General features: G+C 38.1%; 1 protein-coding gene across 8 annotated transcripts in view; it reads right to left on the minus strand.

Annotated features, from left to right (window-relative positions):
- ptprma (protein tyrosine phosphatase receptor type Ma) overlaps positions 1-26,330 on the minus strand; it is a 156,587-nt gene that overhangs the window by 106,540 nt on the left and 23,717 nt on the right. For all 8 annotated transcript variants that reach the window (XM_065258927.2, XM_065258928.2, XM_065258930.2 and 5 more), the window contains exon 2: positions 10,973-11,095. In XM_065258927.2, coding sequence (XP_065114999.1) covers positions 10,973-11,095 — 123 coding nt within the window. The remainder of the gene's footprint in view (positions 1-10,972; positions 11,096-26,330) is intronic.

Consider the following 26,330-nt stretch of genomic DNA (forward strand, 5'->3'; position numbering starts at 1 on the left):
TCATGGACACTTTAAGGTTGATTTATACTTCTGTACTGGACCTACACCAGAGTCTCTTCGCCGTAGGCTAAGCTTCAGTTTTCATTTATACTCCTGCGTCGTCATTCACGTGGACATGCAATTACACATGCAGACGGCTAGTGGGCGGTGTCGACGGGCACGTTACTGGTGTAACTTACAGTAAAAATGCAAAAGCCGCTTACTGATGTTGTTGGAGAACCATCAGCAGTGATGGAGGTAAATATTGCTCTTAAACTTTACTGTTGCAAGTGGAAATGTGTATGATATAATGCGATTCAGATTTTTTTTACCTGAGGGCGGGGTTCTAGAAGACCAATCACATCAATTGCGGTATGTATTGAATTGATGCGCTGTTACATTTTTGGAGAGGTGTGAGTCAGTGCTATGCACAGCTTATAGTGTAGATCTGACGCAGAAGTATAAATCAGTAGTGGTGTACCAAATCGCAGTTGATCCGTGTTTTGTAAGTATCACGACCCACGGTTCGGCTCGCATGTGATTTGCGGAATAATACACAATTTTAAATAGGGAAAGCTTATCATTTGCACGTGTTTCAAAGACTTTCAAATATTTACACTCAAGTGATTTTAAACAATTTAACCCCCAAAAGCCGCTAAAGTGAGCAGTTTTCTGTACGCACAGACGCCAATCAGACGTGATGATCCCTACGCCCTTCAAAAATCAGAACTCTTGATGTGTAAACTTTAGAGAGAAATGTGCTATTGTGTTTTATACTATAGTCCAGGGTTCCCCAAATCTTACCCTGGAGGGCCGGAGCACTGCAGAGTTTAGGTCCAACCCTAACCAAACACACCTGAGCAAGCCAATCAAGGTCTTCATGATCACTAGACAATCACAGGTGGGTAAGTTTGATTAGGGTTGGACCCAAACTCTGCAGTGCTCCGGCCCTCCAGGGTAAGATTTGGGGAACCCTGCTATAGTCAATTAAAATACATATGGCGAATAGAGAAATGAAAAACGTAATTTTTCTCTTTATGTGGAGTGACTGTTTATGTCCCCTTCCCTTCCTGAAGTGTTGTTTGGAATTCACCCTCTGTCTGTGTGTGCGCACATGCATTTAAGTGCACTCAGTAGTGCATACAAGGAAAGACTCGTTTTGAAAAGCAAGCGAACATATTTTTCTGCTCTTGACAGGACGCAAACAAAATGATCTGGAAATACCACAGTATTATTTATCGAATAAAAACATTTGTTTATGTCTTAAGTGTATGTATAGATTAGAGGCAGAAAACAATCCACAGTAACCTAAATTAACCTACTTAAGTCTGGTGTCATTAATGTTAATCAGACAACACAAGACAAAGAGAAAATCACTTCTGTAGCTCTAAAAAATGATTATATTTAATTTATACAATAAAGACAGTGTTATCATTTGATTTCTGTAACTAATGGCAATTTTAGACCTCACTTAATTATTTTTTGGGTAAATGTTTGTTCTTTTTTATAAATGCTTGTAATTTCTTTCTCTTTTTATTTGATTTTTCCCACCCCTTTTTTTGCTGATCCGAAAAATTATCCAATCTCAGCTTCGAAAACTGTAATGTGGTCTGAACCGTGAGTTTTGTGATCCATCACAACCTTATAAATCAGCCTTTAGTTAAAGACAGAAGTCCTACAGTTTTAAAAGACAACATCTGAATAAATATGATGAAATTAACCCTTTAAACATAATGGTCAGATCAGTGTATTGGTATCTGAAGTATATTGAAGGGTTTTTAAAGAATTATGAAATCTGTCTATAAATATAAGTTTGAGGACAGTCATCCAAAGTTAAAATGTGTCTCAATATACTTAAATTCATCTATCCAATATAAATGAGGTTTGTTCAGAGAGCAGCTTTGACTTCAGAGCTGCAGTGAGGTTTTCAGAAAAGAGAAACGAGAGCAACATGCACTAAATGAAATGAGCAGCAAGTCAAAGTGCTTGTCGGAGCGTTTTCTCCTGCAAACATCTGCAGATCTCCTGCGTTCTCCTGACATCATTCAGCTCAAGGCCCAGATGAAATGAAAACACCGGGCCAACTCTCCCAACCCCAATTACAGCCTGCTGCCCACAGCCAACACAAATCCAACTGCTGAGAATGAAACTGCACCCTTACATGTACACACACACACACACACACACACGCATGCACACACACACACACACACACACACACACACACACACACACACACACACACACACACACACACAAACACACATTACCAACCTAAAGATGAAAACAATCACAGCCTAATTCATCAGGGGTAAAGGGTTTCCCCACAGGAAACTCACAACATTATATGTGTTTATGTGTGTGGAAATTTTGGGAGGGGTTTTAATTACTGCCATGTGCTCACTGATTGGTGCGTTAGTAATCATATGAAGGTCCCCACAGACACAATAATCCAGCTCTTCTACAGACAGACAGACAGACAGACAGTTTGATGTGATACGGGCATCATACATTCATGTGGCTCCGCTGATAACACGCCATGACACGGGAAATTAACCGAGAGCTCCCGGCATCCGACGACACGGGCTGGCAAATAGCTTTTTAATGTTGTGCACAAGAGAAATGATGCAGTGTTTGGATACAGAGCCCCCAGGAATGATATAATAATATAATCCAAATAAGACCCTATCACAGGGAATAAACAACATTAGTCTGAGTTAAGCCTGTTTGATCAAATTAGTTCAGTTAGCATGTAAATATTTCATATTTATAAGAACTAAACACAGTCAAGGTCATTTAAAACTTTAACATTACTTTATCACCACAGCAAATTCAGCAAAACACCCTAAACGGGTCTGAGATCAGTATGATGGGCTATTATTACTCCACATAATCTTAAGAGAAACTTTAGTTTTTACAAGTTTAAATCATGTAGTAATACATTTAATTCATATGTCATTAATGTTTGTGGCTCACAAATGTCCATTGAATTGACACTGTAGGTATATTTAAAGTTACATTTGCCTTTTTTAAGTGTAATAATACATATTTGATGGCAGCAATGATAATCATGAAGCCATACACAGATATTTTATATACATTACGGTACAGATTATTAAAGCAGCACACAAACTCATAACATCCAAAATAATCCAATAAAGCTCATTATCAACAGTATTTGCATTACAGATGTGCATTAAAAGCATTACAGACAGACAGAGAAAGCGTCTTTCTATTGTATGAGGGACAGTAAAGTGTTTTCTGTGTGCGGTGTGACCAGCTGTAATGTAATAATGTCATTCTTATGCCCTTACTGTTCCCAATTAGCCCCTATAACACATCTGCCCCACCCGTCTGTGAATAATGTGCCCTGAAATCCCGCCAGGGGCCACAGCATTACATTGACAAACATTGTTTCAGCATTTACCAGGCGATGGAGGTCAGTCTAAGACATGACAGCATCTAAAAAATCTCCCGTTTCAAAATTTCATTTGTACTTCTGTATAGTCATTTATATACAGACACTAAATAAATATACATGTATAGTTACTAATGAAAGACTAAGAATACACCTACTTCGTTAACCAACATTAAATTATTTCATAAGGCAGCATTACTTAAAAACTCTAAAGCCAGTGGCAAGGCTATGGGCCAGGCTGGCACGCCCACCCAATCAGAAGAGTTATTAGTCAAAAATAAATAATTATTTATATAGAAAGTTAAACATTTGCATTATTTTCTAAACCTTGCAAATGTTAACATTCAAGAGATATTTAAACAATTTGAGCGCAAGAAAATGCGAGCTGTTTTTTGTGCGCACAGACGCACACACACACACATGTGCATGCATGGAGACGTGCAAATATATATTAAACTGTGATTGATGTTGACTTAAGAGAATAAGATCTGACCCATGTGTACAAGTGTCTGAGTGTAAGGAAATGATTTCATCTTCTCTTTCCTGGCACTAATTTCCCCAGCAGGCACCCAAACAGCAGATTTTGGCCTGAATCTTTGGCTATCATCATGTTTACAATACTGATTAAGCAGACAGACCAACAGTGTGGCTATTATCTGTGAACACTATAAATACCACCACAGCTCTCTTGAGACACAAATATAGGTTGTGAATTTACGCTCACATTAGTCTGTTGACAGGCGCTCACAACTGGACGACAGCGGCGGGTTCGCCTCAATTTCTCTGAACCTGTAGACCCATCAATCAGACGTCAATGAGAGCGATGATGTTTTTACTCTCGGTCACACAGGATCGGCTCTAGTAAAGGTCGTACTGACGGAACGTCGCCCTGCGCAGCCGTTATCAAACGCGACACATGAAAGAGCCGCTGTGTCGGCCTGATGAACTGTATCCTAGGCTTTATTTATTTGGGACCAGCTGCGTTTGGCCTGATAACACTGCATATTTGAAATATTAATAAGCGCGTGATCCCGACCGGCCATGTGTGCTCTGAACTGCCCACGGATGTTTAGCGTTTTATTGGACAGGTATCGGAGATCCCCGCGGCTATCGGCTGCTTTCACCCTCAGCCCAAATTAAGAGACATTTACTGTGTGTCCGGGTCAATTTGAGTCGAGCTTTCCAGTGTCGTCTGTCACGCTGTTTTATCTTTCAGCGTCTTTATGACAAGCAGACACGAGTTGTGTCTCTAGATTAATCTAAAGCACATCATAAGATAACCCGTGTGAGCTTGTTCCTCATATAGTCTGGTTTTAATATATTTGCATTTAAGTCAGTAACCTGTTACTGGGGCTAAGTGAATATTATTGGACCTGTCCAAAACCTAGTGAGCTATCTACCTAGACAAATTTTTAAAGTGCACCTATTTCATTGCTAAAAGACAATGTTATTTTGTGTATTTGGTATAATACAATGTGTTTCCGTGGTTTATGGTTAAAAACACATTATTTTCCATATACTGTACATTTTTGTAGCTCCAGATTTTACTATCTTCCTGAAACGCATTGATTTTGTACAAAACTTATCGATCTGAAAAGCGCTGTGTCCCCTGATTGGCCAGCTAATCTGTACATTGTGATTGGTCTAAATACTTCTGAAGTCAGTCGGAAACCTGATGCTCCTTACCATGTTTGAAATATTTGGTTGCTAACATTATCATAATTCCTCCCGCTTCAGACTCAAAGCCTGTAAGTGAACTCCACTTACAGGCTTTGAGTCTGAAGTGGGAGGAATTATGATAATGTTGGTCTTTACTGCATCACCAATCTCAGGAAGTAAAATGGTGCCTACAATCTGTGTGTGTGTTGAAGATTTAGACGTTGGAGACAATAACTCGCGTCATTGTTTACTTATGGGTTTGTACCTTTTGCATATTGTTAAAATGAACTAATACACACTTACACACCAAAGGAAATTTAAAAACGTGAATCAGATCATTGGTGCTCTTTAAGGGATCATACTGTAGGCATGCTCCTGAACCAAAGAATGTTTAGTTATTTATGCAGAATAATCTAAGACCAATTCTAAAGTAGCGTGCACACTAAAGTGTTATTCCTCAAGTTGAACTCTCAGCTCACTGAGAAAAAAGCTGTGTGCTGGCGCAAAGCGCAAAAAAAAGTGCGACGCTTCCATTGGAAACAATTTAACATGAAAAAAACACTATGTTTTCAATTGTTTCCAATAGAAGTGCCGCACTTTAAGAAAAAGTTAAACTTGAGGAAGAACAGTCAGCTCGTCAGTGTCACTTCTGACTCGGCTGTCCAATCACAGTGGAGGAGGGGCGGGACAAATTTCACAACAACCAACCGGTGCATCATTCAATGACTGATAAACAAAGCAGAAGTATCAGAGCAACCAAAGCGCTTAGCCGCCTGATGTATTCAGCCGCGTTTAAAAGCTTTGGTGTGCACGCCACCTAATACAGCATCGTCTGTGGAAAAAACAATCCCAGAATGCACTGAAATGAGTTCATTCACTACTGTTTAGATTAAAATAGCTCCATCCAATGTCAAACTCTATTAGAATCAATAAAAAATGCTTACATCTTACATGATACGTGTGGGTGAGGTCTGTAGACACATTAGATAGCAATGGACCTCACAAGATTTTGAAACTTAAGCGAGAACAAGAACAAAATGTTATTGTCCAATAGTTTTGTGTTTGTGCTGTACAATAATTTCATGCTGGGCTTTGATACTGCGGTCATGAAAACTGGTCACTGATCATGAAACTGCTGTTTGTTTCAGTTTAAATGGATTGAAATGTGTTATTAATGCAACAGAAATAAAGCACAGTAAAGTGGAAAGAATGGCAAATGTTTCCTAAATCTCCACATTTATTTGTGGCATGTGGTTACTGACAGAAAGAGCTCAACACTGCCAAAGCAGAGGTCAGCATCTCAACAGAGAGAGAGAGAGAGAGAGAGAGAGAGAGAGAGAGAGAGGGAGAGAGAGAGAGAGAGACGGCATTAGCAGATAATTGAGTCCTGGCATGATGAACAAGGCTTGAGAGGAAGGTCCAAACAAACAATGTTTTTAGGAAACGCACAGACTGATCTGGAGGTTTGTTTAAGACGACTGTTGTGGTTATTTATAATAATCATACTATGGTATGAGAGTGTAGGTGTGGCTGTAATGGACCAATCAGAAATCACTTAACCAGCAGGAAAAATTCAGCTGCCCATCTGCGTTGGAGTCTGAGGTTTGTATTTACCGCATGATGAAGAAACTGCATTAGAACATTTGATATTTAGGATTCCTGGAATAAAACCTCAAACTCAAATAAATCATCTAAACTTTATACAAACAGCAATGGTCAACATAGAATTAAACCTTCTGTAGACAACTAGTTAAGCCATCTCACAGCAGTAACTCTAATCTCAGACCTGCAGAATAAAATATTTATCAAACATACAACAGCAATCACGAATCTTATTTGAATAGATCTGAAGCATATGAGACTATATTAGCTAAAAGCAGCTGTCACAGTAAAGTCAAAATCATCATATTAAGATATGAGAGACTGAAACATTGCTCGAAAAATGAAAATAAAGTCTGTTAAACACATGAGATAGAAATCCAGACTGAAGTCTTAAAGGCGGTTTCTCAATTCCAAGAACACAAAGAACGGACTTGCGTTCTTGTGGAGATGTGTCTTGCCAGGCGACCTTGGAAGAATGAACTTAGAAGGTCGTGAGAACACAGAACGCACTGACATGTGTGCGATCTTCCTGTTGGTCACCTGACCTGCCCAGATTTCAGAGCTTTTCACTTGATGCATGCTCGATATCAAAAACATATCTAGGTATTTTCATGCGTCCTTGAAACGTGTGTTCTTGAGATTTGGAATTGAACATCAATGGTTAATGACGATGTAAAGCGAGAGCACAAGGAGGCGAGACGCTGAAGAATGCATATTGAGAAACAGCCATAGTTTTTTTATTTTCAGATTAAGAGCATCAAAGTTTGATTTCAGTCAATGATTTTACTTTTGGCTTTACTCTGTCAATATTAAATAATAATAAATATTATATTTAAACACTTCCAACTGAGGCATAAAGGTCTCATCTAAAAAAAGCATCGTCATTTCACAAGAAAAATAAAAAATACTTTAAAACTACAACTTTTTATCTTGCACTAGCTGTGTGATGCGCCAGGGTGACCTTACATATTACGTAATCACATTGAAAGGTCACTCATGACCATGGGCGTCGGAACCATTATACGTGGGTGGGACCGGACCCACCCACTTTTTAAGACCAATGATAATGGACCCACCCACTTTTTCTCTAACTTAACGCATTTGTCAAAACCCATTCCACTAGAGCAGGGATCCCAAACCTTTGCTTTTTTACACCACGGACCCGTTTCAGCTTTTTTTTTTGCGGAGGGGGGTTTCGCTGAGTTGCTGTTCGAAGAAAAGCGCTGAAAAACCTCCTTTACGAAATGTATAATGTTTTAAACGGAAGTAAAGGTCAAACAACCATGCATTAGGAAAACTGCTTTATTTATAGTATATTTTCTATAGACGTGTAAAACCATATTATAGCATATAGTTTTACTTTCACTGTTTCACGAGTTTGCCTGCCCATTTAGTCTTAATAATTAACGGTTATCAAACGTAGCTTGCTGTTCTTAAAAGGCAGCTCGAAAGGCACGGAGACTTTGATAATTGACACAGCACTAAATGTGGTTACTTTCAGACCTACGTTAAAAGTGTAGGCTACTCGTTAAAATATTATTACTGCAGTAAAATAGTTTATTTTGATTATGGTGCCACGACCACGATCAGTTTTTTACAGAAGCCTGCAATTACTTTTCATTTGCGATATCACAGAGTTGAACGTCTTTACGTATAAACATTATTTGCGAGGTACATTTGCAAATGATTCATAAAGTCATACCTCTGCAATCCTTTGATCGATTGTGCTTTAGAAGTACACATGCTCAAACTCTTATGACAGCATTGTTTCCCGACGGATACCATTAAATAAATGTATCTCATTTCCAGAATCTCACATTTATATTTCTATAATAGAGAGAAAGAGAGAATGGGTATAACAAATAAAAAAAAGCGTATACAAAAATTGTATCCGTTTACCTTCATTCGTTTTTATAACCTTTTATTTCCTCAAAATTAAAAATAAAACATTGTAGCCTAGTAGAGAAAGAAAAAATGTGACAGAGAAAAATGAATTAAATATGACATCTGTCATTTTTTTCAAAATATATAAAGGGCTATTACCAGAATTCCGAGGTAAACGCAAATTATTTAGGCTAATTAAAAGGAAACATTGAATTTTGCAGTAAATGTATTTTCGGGGGGGGGGGGGGGGGGGGTTACGTGGGGACCCACCCACTTTTCATTTGCTTCCGACACCCATGCTCATGACGTATGCGAAACTACCACTCCAGAAAGAGGAGCGCTCAGATGTTATTGTATGTGGAATGATAATAATTAATGTCTTTGTATAAGTTCAAATCACACGACCTATGTGTGGCCTATCACGCGGCTGGTGCAAGACAAGAAGTTTTAAGGTTTAAAAGTACGTAGTTTTAATTTTTCTTGATTATCTATTTTGTTATGAAATGTCTTTGTGATGTTTGTAATGTTGTATATTTATTGTTTGTTTGTTCATGTTTTGTGAGACTTGCAATTTATCCATTGCGGATAATAAAGTTTACCTTGACCTTGATGATTTTCTCTAGATTTTCTCAAAAAATGAATTTCTTCTCGACTGAAGAAAGAAAGACATCAACATCTTGGATGAGATGTAGGCGAGTAAATTATCAAGATATTGTTTTATAAAAGTGGAGTAATCCTTTGAATATGGTATCATTCATCCAGGCCTTAGATGAACTTCATATCCTATAGTAAAAAGCGTTTATGTTGGTAGAGCTGTTTAGCTGTTAGGAGAACCCTATGGGAACGCTTTCATCTCTCACATAGACATCTGATCCTCAACTACATGAACTACATCCCCACAGCGCTCTATAATGTGAGCCATGACCCTTATGAAGACCACTCAGACTGATCTCTCAAACCACAGGTCATTATAGAGCAAGCAGAAAACATCTTACTATGATCCTACACTTATTCACACGCTTCAGTACTTCTACTTTAATAGAAACACTTAGAGTAAATCTAACTAATATATATAATAAAAATACACTTATTTGCATATAGATGAGAACACGGTGAAGCATTGTGTTAACCAGCAGAAATCATTTTTATTGTGCTACTGTGATGTTTGGACAACATTGGACCACAGCGCCTGTGACACCTATAACAGCTGATGGGACGCTGAACGGAGAAAAGATCTCACAGATCACATGGTTTGATATTTCACAGAGTGGCAGTAAATCACGACGGTAATATCAAGTTACAGAAAACAGAAGGGTAGTCGCAGCTTGACTAATTATCTTCAGTTACAGTAGTCAGTGAGATACGCCTCCCATCCCGGCAGGGCTCTTAACAAAACAATAACACATTACCAGACCCTAACGTCCTGCTCGCTCTGTTTCTTCAGGAGACGTCAGTATACCTGCAGGTCACCTGCCCTGCGTCAGGTCTCCATCCAACCCTCTGCGACATCCCGCCGCGTCAACATAAATCAATTCCACCGCGATAACAAACACGCCGCTAATCTTTCTCTTCCTCCTTAAACCGTCTGTCAGGTCATTTCTCCGTGAGCCGCTCTCACACGAGGTGAAATTAGCCAAGTCCTCGCAATTAATTCCGTTCCTGCCACAGAGACAGGCGGCCGATGGTGCAGCGTGGTTAGGCAACAGATTTAAGAGCGAGCGCCGCCACGGCAGCTGCTTCTAATGGAAAAGTTTATTAGGGTGTGAAAAAGAGCCTCGTTTTCTGCTGTCACGCGAGCGCGGTGCAATGGCACACGAGTCATTTAGGCGAACACGCAGCGTGTGGCTGAAACCAACATCTTTATAACGCTTATAACTCACAAAACCAGCAGTTCTTGAAATTGTCCTGAAATCGTCTCTCATGCATCTGATTCTATAATGCCCTAGTGGAAGGTTATTAGTTTACTGAGTACGTGTATAAATCTGAACGTGTAACATATACAGTAGTGAAACATGTACATATAGGATTTTTAGAGAGCCCTTGATGTAGGGATACATGTCTGAGTAACAGCTGCACATTCCTACAGGACCTCACAACATTCAGTTAAAGTTCAGTAGTATAATAGTGAAGTAACACACACATCTCTGTGTCACTTTATCACTATATGTTAAATGATCTACGCATGAGTTAATTCGACCGATGACATGAAAGTTTTCATCATCACCACCACCGCAGTAACGGTGACCCTGAGCATAAACCGCAATAATAAATCACAAAATGATACAAGATCCTCCATTCAAACCCATCACTGAGGATCAGATCATTTATTATTACAACCAGCACAGTAAGTGGAATCATGAACCTGACCCAGGATCAGCCGTTATGGTTTAGGAAGACATCGAGTAGTATCAGTAGTGTACATTGACTAACCTGCTGGTACCCAGGGGTCTGATGATGGCTTCTGTCTGGTGTTCATCTGCTCCCAGTCAAAGTCATCATCTACACCTTGACTGTAGCCACATTCGGTGTAGGACTTCTCAGAGAGACAATCATCTGAAGAGAGAAGAAGACAACACACATTACATCACTTCTGTGAGATTAACATATAAACAATCTGCTTGTACAAACACACAACACAACGTCTCACACTCATTCTGATGTGACTTTAGATCTGCTGAACTATTGTTCTCTCAATAACTGTGTTTCCATTATCCTTCAAATTGTGTAAATTGAAAAAGCGAAATGCCAAATGCAAACACAGCAATTTCGCGTAAACTTTCATAAATCGCAAAAGAGTTTTTACACTTGGGTGAGATGGTTTTTCCTTGAAAAATGTATATCAATGGAATTTTTTTTGGTGCATTTACATGTCAACTGACGTGCATAGAAGTCCTATGATCATTCTTTAATATGGTGCGATATGTTTGGTTGAAGGACAAAGACAGAAGAGGTGAGGTCGCCTTCATGGTCAGTCAGCGGTGCGCAGTATGAAGTCGAACACACCTACTGCCATGGCTTTTAAAATAACTTATCGCATTCGCAAGACAACAAAATTATGTTTTAGTCGCATAACATCTATTAATGGAAACGTTTTTGTCGACATTTAGAAAATAGCGCAACAGTTTTGCACACAAAAACGCACCTAATGTGATGTTCTGTGAATTGGATGGTGCATTTTAATATGTTATCCTTGAAGGCAAAATCACATTTCTCACTCTTGTGATATTTTTATGAAATTCAACGAATAAATCCTTTTATGCCCAGCAGTGGAGATTCTCGGTTAGTGTGGGATTTAATTTTTAATGAAAATAAGGCGAGTGGTTTTATTTTGGGGCGCTACAGGCTTTGACATCTCGTCTGGGTTTAAAAGTAATAACTGTTAGCTGTTTGGTAATTCATATTCTCATACAGGTAGACTGCTGTCACAAACTACACCAACACAACAACAGAATCTCTCTGCACGTCGCTGATATCACTTCTTACATTTTGACAGCATGCTGCTTTTTAAGCTCCCTGAAGTGAAAAGGAGACGCCACATTTTACATGATCAACTACATTTCCTTAACAAATGAATCACAGTATATTTTGGCAGGTGAAATGTGAGGTGCTTGTGGGATTTGTTTTGATCAGTGAATCTGTCGCTGTCAACACGACACTTCTTGAGACTCGATTTATTCTGGTTGCTATATGATGTTGACTTTGTTTTGTACACAATATAAACTCATGACTCCTGTAGTACAGGAGCTTAACTCTAAAACACAATGCCAAAATGTAAAAGAAATCACCTGACTGCGTATTACAATTAATACACATAATTCCCTTTCTATTCCAATGGCTACAGACTCAATTATCTCATGTGTCTTCTTAACATTGCTCAATATTTTTAAGACTGTAACAACTTATCTAACATTCAATAATAAAAAATATTGTTTGGGAAATAGTTTGGTCTGTGACATCACTTGCCAAGGACCCTATCGCAACATCATGAGGTCTACACCATACAGCACGCAAGGAGCAGGAGTTACATGACAACACAAAACAATGCGATGATTGAAAGTGCAATGTTTGTTTAATTTCTTTGTTTAATATAAGTGATTTAGTCTTTGTTTGGAGCAGATGTGCATGACTTTATAACCATGTTGCTCCCGCTGTTGCAGTGGACTCAATGTGGAGAAAACACTGTGTTGGTTCATATCATGAAATCATTAACGGTACAAAAAACATCCTAAAAAGTGTCATGTATTTTTTCATTACAGTAATAAGTAATCTGAAATTGTTGGCTCTACAAAATCTGAAACAATCCCCAGATTCCTGTCCTTATAGTATTTAAATAATGTTTAAAATGTGTGCAAACAGGAACAGTCCCAGAATTCCCTTGTGCAGTGGAGTATCCTGACAGCGGTCTTATTAACTTTGACACAGAAACTGTAGCCACAGGGCCTGATGGCACATCAATACTTCAGTGTCTGTGGACGGCAGAGAGAAGCAGTTGCCTGCCAAAGCAAACACCAGCGGGACGATGTCAACAGAAACCAGTAGACGCGTCACCTCTGGACACTTTACTTCAGTTTAATGCCTCACTGTTCGGCTGCAGCCATCGTTCAAGCGTGTAAATATTGTCAGTTTACCTATCTAACAACAAAAGCCGGAATAAACGGAGGATGGCACGCATTTATAATAAAGCCCTTCAATGCATTTAATGCTGACGGTAAACGCAGCTGACAGTTCCTTTAATTGATGCCACAACACATGCTTCAATCTCTCCAGTGTTTGAGTTTACATGAAAGACCGGACCGAGCTCCGAGTCTCATCTCACGATCTCTATCGATCCGCTCGTCTTTAACAGAAAGATAAAACACTCGAAACAAAAGGAAAAGCAACACTGTACTGCAACATTTATGCTTTAAATATTTCATATGTTAGAAGAGCTCTGGTGTCGTATGCTGGGTTTTTAAAAATCTATCTTACAGTCCAAAATTTCTCAACATCACTTACATGATTTCTGACAACGTGCAGCACAAAGTTAAGTTTATTCAACACAATAATGAAGAAAAGCTTAGAAATAAGGACTGAGATTAAAAAAAATTGTATATACTGTATGTATCCCACAAATAAAGATAATGTGCATCCATTTTTTAATTTAGAGTAAAGACCCACAAATGCATAATATACTTATAATATATCATGCACATTGTGACAAACTGCAATACTTCGCCCTAGTCCACCACTGCTAAAGATGGTTAGGATGGTTGGACCTCAATAAAACATCTCGGTAAACTACATTTTACATCTTAAGCACTACAGTGAATATTTTAGACGATAAATAAATTTAAAAAGTAAGAAAAACATTGATGTCTCCAAACTGCTTCTGCTCACTAAATGAAGTAATAAAACTCTCGCTATGAGGAACAGAGGAAATGATTTTGTCGACACACAGGTTTCCCTAAACGTCTCACAATGATGTGATCTGGCATTGAATCAAGACATTAAGAGAAACAGAGAAGCACTGAATCACAAGACGCTTCCTGTTGAAACTACAACATTTGCTCAACACCGAAGCGTCAAATCTTGACAACGTGTTTTAATGAGCAAAGCTTCTTTGAAATAAAGCGTGTGGTGTCGTGTAGTGTAGACTAATGGCTCTTAATTGACAGCAAGAGGAGAAGCTGAAGATCAAAGTCAGCAGTCATGGATCAGACACGACCACCAGGTCAAGGATTTTAATAATCCAGAAATAATTTGGGAGAAAAGCAGAGCGTCTGATCTCAACAGAGGATCAAGAGTTTGTGTGTGTGTGCGTGTGTGTGTGTGTGTGTGTGTTTCATATTCAACTTTACCAGTAACACAACAGCAAAATCTACCTCACATGTTTGTTTTCTCATTGGTTTGGGTGTAAAACTTTTTCTCTTCAAATTCATTAAATAAATTATAGCAAGTTTTTACCTTTTATAGAGACAAAAAGTATTAAATTAGTATAATGATTTAAATATTGATGAAAATCTTGGTATGTCACTTTAGAAGAAAATAATTTTATGTCAATACAAAGATGGCAATAAAGTAAAGAGTCAGCCGACTGGATTGACAGTAATGTTACAGTACTAAACTCTGGAGATTATCTATTACCAGTTACTGCTAACAACCTGGAGACATCACTAAACAACTTTAGCATTGATCTTGTGTGATTCATAAGCTCATTATTTATCTATGAAACAGGGTGTAAACAGACGACCCGCGGCAAACAATGAATCATGTTACACGTATATTGAGCCAGCGGCTGACCTGTGACACAACTATTTACTTCATAAATCAGAAGGTCAAGCAATCAATAGCGTGACACATGTGCATCTTTACCAAACAAACAAATATCCTACAGTCATGAAATTAAGATTAAACTATGAAAGCAATGATCAATGAGATGCAAATCTGTAAGAGTCTATACAATGTGTTATTAAAGATCTACAGCGCGTCGACCTCTATGAAGGGCACGTCACTCTTCATCTACTACAACATGTGGATTAATATTATCTGCAGTTTATAAATAACACAGAAGAATGAGACCTCACTGTCAGAACATAACTTCATTTCTGTAGAATTAGACCAATAAAACATCTAAAGCTATTCAAAACAGATTTTCCTCATGCTATTAATAGTAGGGGGGTAAATTGGACAGTTTGTTGCAATACAGTTTCGATTATCTCTCCCAGCAATGCAATATTTAAAATATTTATATAAACATTTCTTCAAAACACAATTTTTTTAAATAAAGAAAAAAAGGTCAGATGAAATCAATCTTATGATGGCAACAGTCAAAGTCTTTAGTGTTTCAGCTGCTGCTGGCAAAGGTTGTCTGCCAATCTTTTTGTCCATTCCATTTTCCAAATACAAAATATTTCTAAACCCATGATTTGCATCCGATAGCGGTCACAACCTGCATCGCATTCACTTGCTGATACTAGCACACGAAAATAAACAAAAATGTGCGCTTTGGTGTAAATGTATAAACTGACGTTACATCAAGTAATGAGGACGCGGAGAGTTTCAAAGTAAAGGTACATCATATTTTGTGTGTGTGGCATCGATACATCGAACCTTTATAAATGTAATTGATGCCTCGATCCATTAACATGTATTGTTACACCCCTAATTAATACTATACACAGTGATAAAAAAGAGAGTAAAACAGGGTAATCTACACTGCTTTAACTTCTCTCTCAGATACGCAGAGAAACCTGAGTTCAAATCTCTTACAGTTTAAAATCTTAATGACCTCAAATTAAAAATATGTAATTCAAAGTACCACTACAATATGTATGTCTAAACCATACTAAACACAAATTCATCTGTAATAATATTTGCCTCAATGTCTCAATGTTCCCCCATTTATTTCCTGAAGCTACCCAATTAAGTATTCGATTATAAAAGCCTTTGGCCGCACCCCTAAACACAATGCACAGGCACTCATCTAAATAATCTCATCTTATTGGTTGACTAATACTATATGTTTCTTTAAAACACAATATGATAACATATATTTAAACAGCATATTAATATTTAATTCAAAAGGAAAAGATTAATATATAATATACATTTTAATTCAAAAGTACATCATTACAAAACAATGATTATTTTTTCAGTGCACTATATAATAATAATACGCTGGATTGACTTAAAAATATAGTGCATAATTTTTGTCATAATGAAAGTGAGTTTTAAATGCGGAGTAAAACTCTTTGGGCTTCATTGCTCTTTAAGTCATTGAGTAAATAACACTAAGCAGATGGTGACACTCAATGTACACAAGTAGACGTGAGAGCTCTATAGAGCAGAATCCCAGAGACTTCAGGTGTTCAACAAGAAGCAGATGCCATAGACACACTGATATAAATGATGATTGATGAACGAGAGAGATGACACACAGCTTTACTGCCTCACTCGTCCACAGCGTTTATGAAGCACATACACTTCATAATTGTTCCAGATTCATCTCCATTTGACAACAGCTGATGAATTCAAATCTAAAGATGTGTCTGGAGTATGACAATGACGTTTACCGGCCAGTGGATTACTGCTTATGTCACAATACATCTGCATTTTAAAAAGTTTACTAATGCTCTTTAGTTTAAATACAAATGTAGAGATATTGATTCCTTGTATATTCTTGTTTTCAGGTCTAATCTTTTGTTTCTCTGATCAAGACCCCTAAAGCTACTAAGTCTTAATCACTAATTCTGCTATAAGCTGGCTTTTCATCAGACTGATGTATGATGTATGTGCATTTTAAAGTATCCCATAAGAAACGAGTGATGAAAAAGCCAAATTTATTATAAAAATCTCTTAATTCACAAAAATGTTTTTACGCTCGGTTGAGGAGGTTTTTGACGTAGAAAAAAAGAGTAAATGCGGATAATGGGAGATTATTACAATTGTGATATAGCGAATTTTAAACCTACGTGACTGATCATCTAGCTGTATCAGCTGTTGTTGTATATGGGACTCGTTGTCGTTATGCCCTTGCTGCTCGTGCCTGCATCTAAAATGCTGCATTTCTTCTTCTGTGCACAGCGATTACAAGCTGCTCTACTAATTCATTTATAACTTTCCCAATCGGAATTCAATGCAGTCATGTCTTCTAAACATTCCTTGTTTCATTTACTGTTGGATACTAGATTACCAATACCACCGTCATTCACTCAAACAACTTGATGGAAACGCAACAAATTCACAAATAATGCATATTTGGAAAAGATTTGCTTCACGTTTTGATGAAAACCCAGATTTTGACATCAAGAGAGAATATTCAACCTGATCTCAGTGCAATTTGTATGTATTTTATGAGTTGGCTAATTTGTTTGGTTAATATGTAAACCATATTGAAACCCCTCCCCAAACCTAACGTCATAGTGGTGAAAGCACAGCATACAAAAATTTACAAATGTGGTTGGACAAATAAATACTAATTAGCCACCTATAAAATACGTACAAATTGCCATAAGACTGTATTTTAATATTTCTGTGACTTGTGGTGTTCTTATTTCTCAGATTATTTTGTACTTTATTTGCAAACGTACTAACAACATTTGTTACTTTTAGGACAATCAAAAGGAAGTGTTTTTTGCACCCAATAAACAAATACCACTCTCCACAACATCCAAAACCCCAGGAATAAGTGTTAAATTATACCCTGTAAAAGTACAAAACTTTCACTGAAGGCATGTTTGGAGCAAACTGAACAAAGAGCAGACCGCTCAAGCAAACTCGCCACTGCATCTTCTGTTTCACCGTGGAAGTCTCCGGCTCATTTTACTGCATTCTGCAACAGAAAGGCCCAAACAAATCAACACGTACCACCGATGCGTCCGCTCTTCCTGCCGCCCAGGCCGCCCGTGGTCCTGCCAGCGAGAGGCATGATGGATGTTTATTTTTGTCTGGACCGATTCACTTCACGAGGCGGCTCGATATCAGGCCGCTCCAGAGATGATTTATTCCTGGTCTACTCTCATTCGATTAGCCGCGGGCAGCCGGGAGGCCGATGGGGCCGTGGCGTTTCGAACGAGAAGAGGGGGGCTGGAACGCGGTTTCTCTTGACCTTCCTCCTCTGCCTGGTGAATAAGGAGAAAAATCTCCCCCTCCTACCTGAGGCGGTGAGACCTTCTATCAAAGTTAAACCCACTCGAGTCAGGCGGAGCGCACCAAAGCCGGAAGCGGGGGGAGATGTTGTTTTCACACAGAATTAGGTCCAATTTGTCCAAACCTGCGATTACTCCGGGGATCAGACAGCGGGTTTAACGTTTGATCTCAGAATAAGAAGGTAAACAACAACAACAACGCTAATGAGCTTTCTAGTGATCTTAAAGTACGCTGAACAAACTTTCACTTTACAAAGTTCCCCAAAGTCGTGCTTGTCAAAGCCAATAGATTTTTTCCAATTATTTAACACAAACATTTTAATTACTTTTAATCATTTTAATTTCCTTTATTTATGCAAGACAAACATCTACAGCTGTTTGAGGCTGGTGTAATAGCTCTGTTTTCTCAGTCACTTTTAAATATTATGCCATCAGATGATGTGTTTGAAAACTGACCAGTTCATTGAAAAGTCAAATACAAAAATAATGTGTAGTAAGAAACTGAGCTCTAGATTGTTTTTGGTACGACTCCAATGTGACCCACACTAGTTTAGATGACTTCTGCATAGTTTTGGCCTTATGGGGCTTTTGAGGCACACACATCATTCAGTCAGTGCCAAACTTAGATTTTCTCTAGCTTTAGTAAAGACAACATGATTAGCATTACAGTTATGTGTGTATCACTGCATCAGTGTCCTGTGAAAGGAATCTATCAATGGAGTCCAGATAAACTGAATTACAATCGCTGAACACGGATCAGGACACAAACTGTACAACAACACACATCAGAGCTCAGATGAGAGATAAACTAAACTCATGATGAGGAGGTCCTGCGGACCTGTGTTATAACCTCAGGACATCCCATAACCTGTTTATCATCTGATGAGAGGAAGTGATGTCATTAGTTTGGGCTGGGCGTATTTTAACTCTGCTCACTGGTCTCAATGTCTTATCAAGAGTTTACACTGTCAGGGTTTAAAGGATTAAAGTATCATGGGCATTTATGAAAAAAAGCTCAGAACTGTTTAATCAAGTAACACAAACATTTCTATTCAAACCCCTTATTTAATATTTGAAGCATTCTTGCATGGACATTGGGGCATTGTCCTCATTTTTCAACCTTCTGTTGTTTTTTAGCATGTTAATGATTACCACTAATACTCAAGGATTTGTAAAACAAGTAGAAAATCATGACCATAATCAAGTTTCTTCTATTCTGCTTATATTACCACAGTAACCTCCTGTGTCCGTCCATGACCCTTCATTAAAGATGAATCTCTTTTAAATAGTCAAGAAGATCCCATCCCACCCCAGTCCTGCCCAGTACCAAATCTCTTCTCCAGCCCGGCAGTTTTGGGCATTCCAGAGAGAATTGATGTCAGCATGATGGGGCTCTTCAAACGCTCACAGAGACCATAAATGCTCTGATTCCTGGTGTGAAAGCCTCTGGCGGTGGTTTACAACAGTGATTACTGCCTGGGCTTCAGATACACATGCCTGTCTGGAAAGTTCCTCCGTCTCAGTCATCTTCAACAAAGTCCAAACCACATCACATCAGACTGTTTCAATATATCAACATTATAACAAACAAATCAAGACCACAGCAAAGCCTTCAGGAGAGATCTCAAAAAGCTCTCAAATTGTTCTTAGATGACATTTCTCATAAAATTTGTGCAAAAATGTTTTGCTATCGACATTCCTATTTAACTAATGATGTTTTTGTGTCAGTTTTACAGCTATATCTCCTAATGAACCCTAAACTAAACATCTAAGAAGTTAAGCATCACTCCGTTTAATCTTCTAAGATATGAAAGCAAAACAGAAATAAAGCAAAGCCGATATGACCTTAACATGACACCATACAAGCACTGCTAGATTATAACAATGCAAATCTACTTTTATACATGTGTGGAGAAGAATTCAAAAGGTTTCTAGAAACATAAAACACTTAAACCAGATTAAACCAGCAGAACATCAGTCAGAATCTGCAGCACCGGCCTGAGTTTTTCTATCTTAAGCCTCATGTGACTGAATTGCAAATTCAATGCTAATCTGAAGTCTCGCTGTGTCATGAAAGAAGCTCTGTTTTCCTGCTGAAACATGGACAAGATCGACCGTAGACAGACAGACCGTTGATCGATTCTCTGTTTGATTGCACAATAATAAGAAAATTGCAGGGCCATGCGACGTTTGTCTTCAGCTAGCCTGCATCCATGAGTATCAGAGACAATGAAGTCTTTGTTGGGTTGCCAGGCAGATTCATGTTGACGCTCGACACGCTTTACTTTGTTGCGGTAAAAATCTGCGTTTGAGATTTATTACAGATTATAGGCAGATATCATCTGAGAACGCAGCAAAATAAATACTGGGGTCAAACACAAAGATCTTCATTCTTCATGAAGCACAATCACAGCAATGTTTCAAAGAGAAACTTACTCCTCCCACATTCGGTATCATTCACTTCATCTCTTAATGTGAGGAGTAACTAACTAAATATAGTAAGACTATATATCACTGCATCTGTTCGTATTTCACAACCTCACCCTCATATTAACCTATATTATATTACTACTTTCAACTATAGTAAGTCTGATCAAATAGTCTTGACTGGTGTACTATGAGCTTTTTGACTATTTTTAACTTTAGCAGTGTTTATAATATGGTAGTGTTTTCAGTATGACTCCAGGATTATAAGCTTTAATACAGTGTATCTGTTTTATAAGAGGATTTGTTTAAATGTTGAAACTATGATGACTAGCTTTTCCATTACACTATAGCAGAAGCTTTCCCAAGACAGATGTGTGTATAACTCTTGAACAGCTTCATATCCAGATGATAAGAGTTCAGCACACCACACCCAATGACAGGAAGAGGGAGAAACTCGATTTCCCGTCCATCCCAGCTGCTTAAATGCTGATAAAACTCTGTTTGTGTGTGTGGTGTGCACTGATTTTTCTCCAAAAACATTTCAGTTCAGACAGTTGAGTTCCTCTTCTGTGCTGCTGAGAAATTCCCAGCCAACTTTCACACACCCACACAAGCTAAAACACACACACACACACACACTCCACAACTTTGTGTTATACCTCAGCAACAGAGCCAGAACAAATAACAGGCAACCACAGAGCCAAGATGGCCGCCAGGGGTTCTTACAGCCCACAGGAAAGAACAATCACACATGAGATCTCCTTACACAGAAATGAGATTTAATTCAGAGCAAATAGAAATGTTTGCTTTAGTCTAATACCTCAGTAATCTCACACATCCCCTCAAAGTGTTGAAGATGAGATCTCAAACTGGGCTCAGATTTATCAACATACCAAAGAATTCAACAGAATTACATTAAGGGCGCACTCACATTATCCAAACCAAAGCATGCCCCAGCGCGATTGTCACCCCTCCCTACTCCCCCAGGTGCACGCACTCACACTGTACTTTGTATCGATCCGAGTCCGGGCGCGCTTTCGTCATTAAGATGCGTTTGTTTTGAAAAAAGCAGGAAGTAAAGCGCTCTCTTAACACTGGAACCCACCGTAATGATAAGTCTGTGTTTTTTACCCAGAGTCGTTTGGTGTGCGATTACAGACAGCCCTCTCACATGTCATCCTATTGCTTAGTTGATCTGTCACGTGTGCAGCTTGGACATTCATGTAACCCCGCTGCGCGCATCAAAAGGTTTTACTGAGGCAGATGAAGGTGAGTGGTCACGCAACTGACGTCTTCACCTTTTGAATCACGCTCAGGCGCGATTGCGCTCACACCACAGCCCAAGTGAACCGCGCTCCGGCCCACCTCTGCAACCCGGCCGCGGCGTGGAATAGAGCGATCACTCAAACAAACCAGGCTTTGGGGGTCAAACGCGCCCGAGCGCGGTTTGGTTTGGATAGTGTGAGTGCGCCCTAAAAGTCTCTTGTCACATCTTTCCAAAACGAAATGATCTAAGCAGTGTTGAGGAAGCTACTTTGAAACTGTAGATAAGCTACAAGTTACTTATCAGTAAAAGTAGTTAAACTATAAATAATATAAATAAATGTTTTAATAAAAGGATTTAGGGTTTAAAACAAAATATTGTTATACAATTATGATTTCAGTATTGTTTTAGTTTGTAAAACTACACAATACACAAATACATCTCAAACTGTAGTCTTTAAAATTGACAATAAATCAATGAAGACAATAAAGAAGAAATAAGGAGAGCAAAAAATGTTTGAAATAACATTAATAAAAACACTTCTATTTCAGCTCTTTATGATTATAATCATGAAACGTTATTAATAAAATTATTATAAACGAACTGAACTAGGTGTAGAATTAAATGGTGTAATAAATGCACTTATGGGAGTATAAAACATAATATACGTTTTATCTGGATTTTATATTTGAAAGTTCAAGATTTTTTTTCTTGCTGGAAAAAGTATTTAACTACTGTTAAAGCTACACTGTTTAAAAAGTAACTGAACTACAGTCAAGCTACAGAAAAATGTTGTTAAGTTAGTAGCGTCTTTAATTTATGCAAAGCAATTGTAGGTGATATAAATTACGGTCAATTAAATAAAACATAACTCCTTTAAATCTCCTGTGCAATGAAAGAGTAACAAGTAAGGAGTAATTATTTTATCCATTGAAAAACAACAGTTAACTCGAACTAGAATCGGTGAGTTAGTGGTGCTTTGACGTGTTATCTGGTTATTAGGTCATTTCTGGTGATTATTTTAAAGCTTTCCCCCAGGATGGGGGGGCAACCCCTCCTCTCTCCTTTACACATTCCTCCCAAATTCATTCCTGTTTCCTGAAGATACGACTCCGTGAACAACAGCAGCCAGAGCAGGAAAAGCCTGGTGCAGCCGGCCGGAAAATACCAGAGTCGACAACGAGAGCCACAACATTCGTCATCCGCGACGACCACAAAACAACTTCACGAATGCAAAAAGTGCTGCATAAACACAAAGTTAATGAAATGTAAAGTTAGGGTGTAATAATTAACCGTTTAAAGTCTATCGCTGCTTAATTAATTTAGAGAATCTTGTAGAGGAAAAGAAAGCGTTGGAAAATAAGTAATAAAGAAAGGGCTTTGTAACGGACAGACCACAGCACTGTGATTTATGACTGCAGGGACTCAAATCCTCAACAAAGCAAATGAAAGCAGTTTGAGAGCAGAAGTGCTTAAGATCATCTGAACAGATGAATATGTACACGGCCTGTTTTCTGATTAAATCTCAACCCGGCAGGAGTCATCGAGTCGGGATTAAATTTCACTAAATCCAGATGATCTTTAAGCGAGAGCAAAATTTGACTAAAGATTGGTGATCTCGTAAGACCATCTGCACAAAGAACAGAAGGTTATCAAAGTCTAATAAAAAGCATTTATACCCATCTGAAGGGTAAAGTCCTGGTATTTAATCTTTAGCACAATATATATATATATATATATATATATATATATATATATATATATATATATATATATATATATATATATATATATATATATATATATGTGTGTATGTGTGTGTAATAGAGCTGGATGTCAGAACTCTCAAAAAACAAAGAGAGGAAGGCATTTAAACTTCTTTTTAAACAACAAAACATCAGGTCAACATATGCAATACTACTAAATAATTGTGTTACAAAAGAAGAACTAAATGTTGGTGAGGTGTCAGTGTTAAAATGCATTACATACACGGCATATATGACTTTTACCAACATATGGTACAGGAGTTGTTAAAGGGCAGTTCACCCGAAAATGAATATTCTTCCCTATTTAACGGTACTCACTTTCATGTTGTTACAAACATATTGAGCCCCCAATTATAGTATATGAAGAGCTCAGATGCAAAGGCCGCTAAACACCACCTCCATCAAAGATGAGATAATGATATTAACCCAATGTTCAAATCCACTTAATTGTGGCCTCAGGCCATTCAGAAATACCGGTTTGTTAGCAGAATCCATTAAAGCGTAACTAAACCCCTGCTCAGAGCCTGACTCCACCCACTGGCTATATTTGAAAAATGCAAGAAAAGTGGGCAGATCCCAAGGAGATAGAGGGGACAAACTAAGTGTGTGGTCAGATCGTAACAAGGGCGTGGTGATCTTGAACCTGCTTACGTCACGAGTCATTTTTTGGACCCAACATCCAATAGGAAAATTAAACTGCAGTAGCCACCGTTCAACCTGAAGAGGGCAGCACTCAGACGTTTTTACACCATATATTATAGTATTGAAACACTTTATATCCAAATGTCAAAAAACTTACTAAAAGTTACGCTTTAGTTACGCTTTAAGAGTCTGATCAAAACTGCTCATTTATACAAAAAACATGTCTGAGAGGGTTTTGCATCTGAGCTCTCCATATATAAATATATCAAATAGAGTTAAATCTGGCCAATCTTGCATCAAGATTGGACTTTGAAGTTGAACTCTTGAATCTTTTCAGTATACCTGCTAAACTATATATTTAAATTTTTTTAGATATTATAATAGTTTTACGATATTTTAGCATAAAAGTAAAATAAAACAATTAATATTAATAAAACATATATAATGATAACAATGGTATTTAAACGTCTTAATTGGGCCCCCCAGGACATACAAACATAGGCACCTACCTAGAATGCCTTTGCTTAAATCCAGCCCTGATCAGCAGAAGAAATGAAATAAATTCTACAGAATAAATACTAGAATACATTTCCATAAAGATGCTTTACGATGTGCATTATAAAAAACACCATATAATGAAACTGGCCTGACAACAAGTCAAAGATACAGAAGAGGAGCATGATGTTATTCAGCGTAGCGTGTCTCAGTATAATTAAAGTTTTCTTCCGGCTAAAGGTTTACGATCAGAACACATTGACACAGGAGAAAGACCAGCAGCATTATTCAGAAGGAAACGTTCGTTTGGACTGTGTCATTGGCGACTGGAGATGAAGTGTGACATCGTGACAACGAGATCTGCACGACACGAGCGACTGGAGTCAATGTGAAGTGACAGTGAGCCAGAGGAGAGATGTTTGGGTCACATGATTCACATCCCTTATAGGACACATCTTACCCACATCAGACAGTCAGCAGGTACTCACAGAGATAAGATGAGAATGAAACAAGAACATAAACTCTTCTTTACTAAAAAATCACTAAAGACAAAGAGCTTACAAGACCATGTGTGTTCAATTACAAATTGCTATTGTCTCTCGCTTCACATTGTCAGGTAATGCTTCCTCCTCCAAAACCTAGTAATAAATATATGCATGATAAAACAACGTACAGTATAATGCACTAAAATGTTGGGTTAAATGAACCTAAATTCAGTGTTGAATGATTGTTTCCTTATCTTTGGATAAAAGTTCCACTAAATACCTAAATATAATGAATGAATCAGAGCTGCATCTGTATCACTTCATCATTTGTTGCAGCTCCAGTATATTAATATTTAACATCACTCTTTATTCGCCTTTGTGTCAGTACTGTGTGCACATGAAGGCTCAAAATGTTGGGGAACAGAGCAAACAGTATGTCTGACTTATGTCTATATTTCTCTAACACAGAACAGACGTGTTCTGTCCCGGCTCATGTTACGGCCCGCACTCCCCCAGCATTTGCCCTTCACATTGATTTCTATAAATGGAGCTCTGATTGTGAGTAAAGTTCAGCCAAAACTCCTCCCCTATAGTGAAGACCAGAGCCATAGATTTACAAACTCATCATCTTGCTCTGCACATTCTTTCTCATGTTTTCTCGCTTGCTCTCCTAAAACATTTAGCTCTCCAATTTCACATGCATATATGATTTCTATTCATTTACTGTCAGAAAGTTTAAACTGAAGTTGCATCCAAACCATCAGCAAGTCGTCACATCATTTAAAGTTTACTTCTTCAGGTTAAAGGTCACACTAACTATAATCAATAGAAAGAGAAAGAGAAAGCACACGGCTGCAGGTCAGCTGAATAAACTCGAATGAGTCTCCAGTCTTTACACAATCATCTCACGGTCAGATGAGAATAGAAAGATGTGTGTAATACATCAAGCTTTGATCTGACACTCTTTTAAAGCATTTCTCTCTGATCCCTCAGCGTTGAAGGGCACAGGAGCCTCTGTGAGATCAGTTCGACCGTCTCGTAGCCCCTCTGGTATTAGTTAAGGGGGGAATATAATCACCACAA

The sequence above is a fragment of the Paramisgurnus dabryanus genome, chromosome 22, assembly GCF_030506205.2.
Source record: "Paramisgurnus dabryanus chromosome 22, PD_genome_1.1, whole genome shotgun sequence".
In the NCBI taxonomy this organism is placed as follows: domain Eukaryota; kingdom Metazoa; phylum Chordata; class Actinopteri; order Cypriniformes; family Cobitidae; genus Paramisgurnus; species Paramisgurnus dabryanus.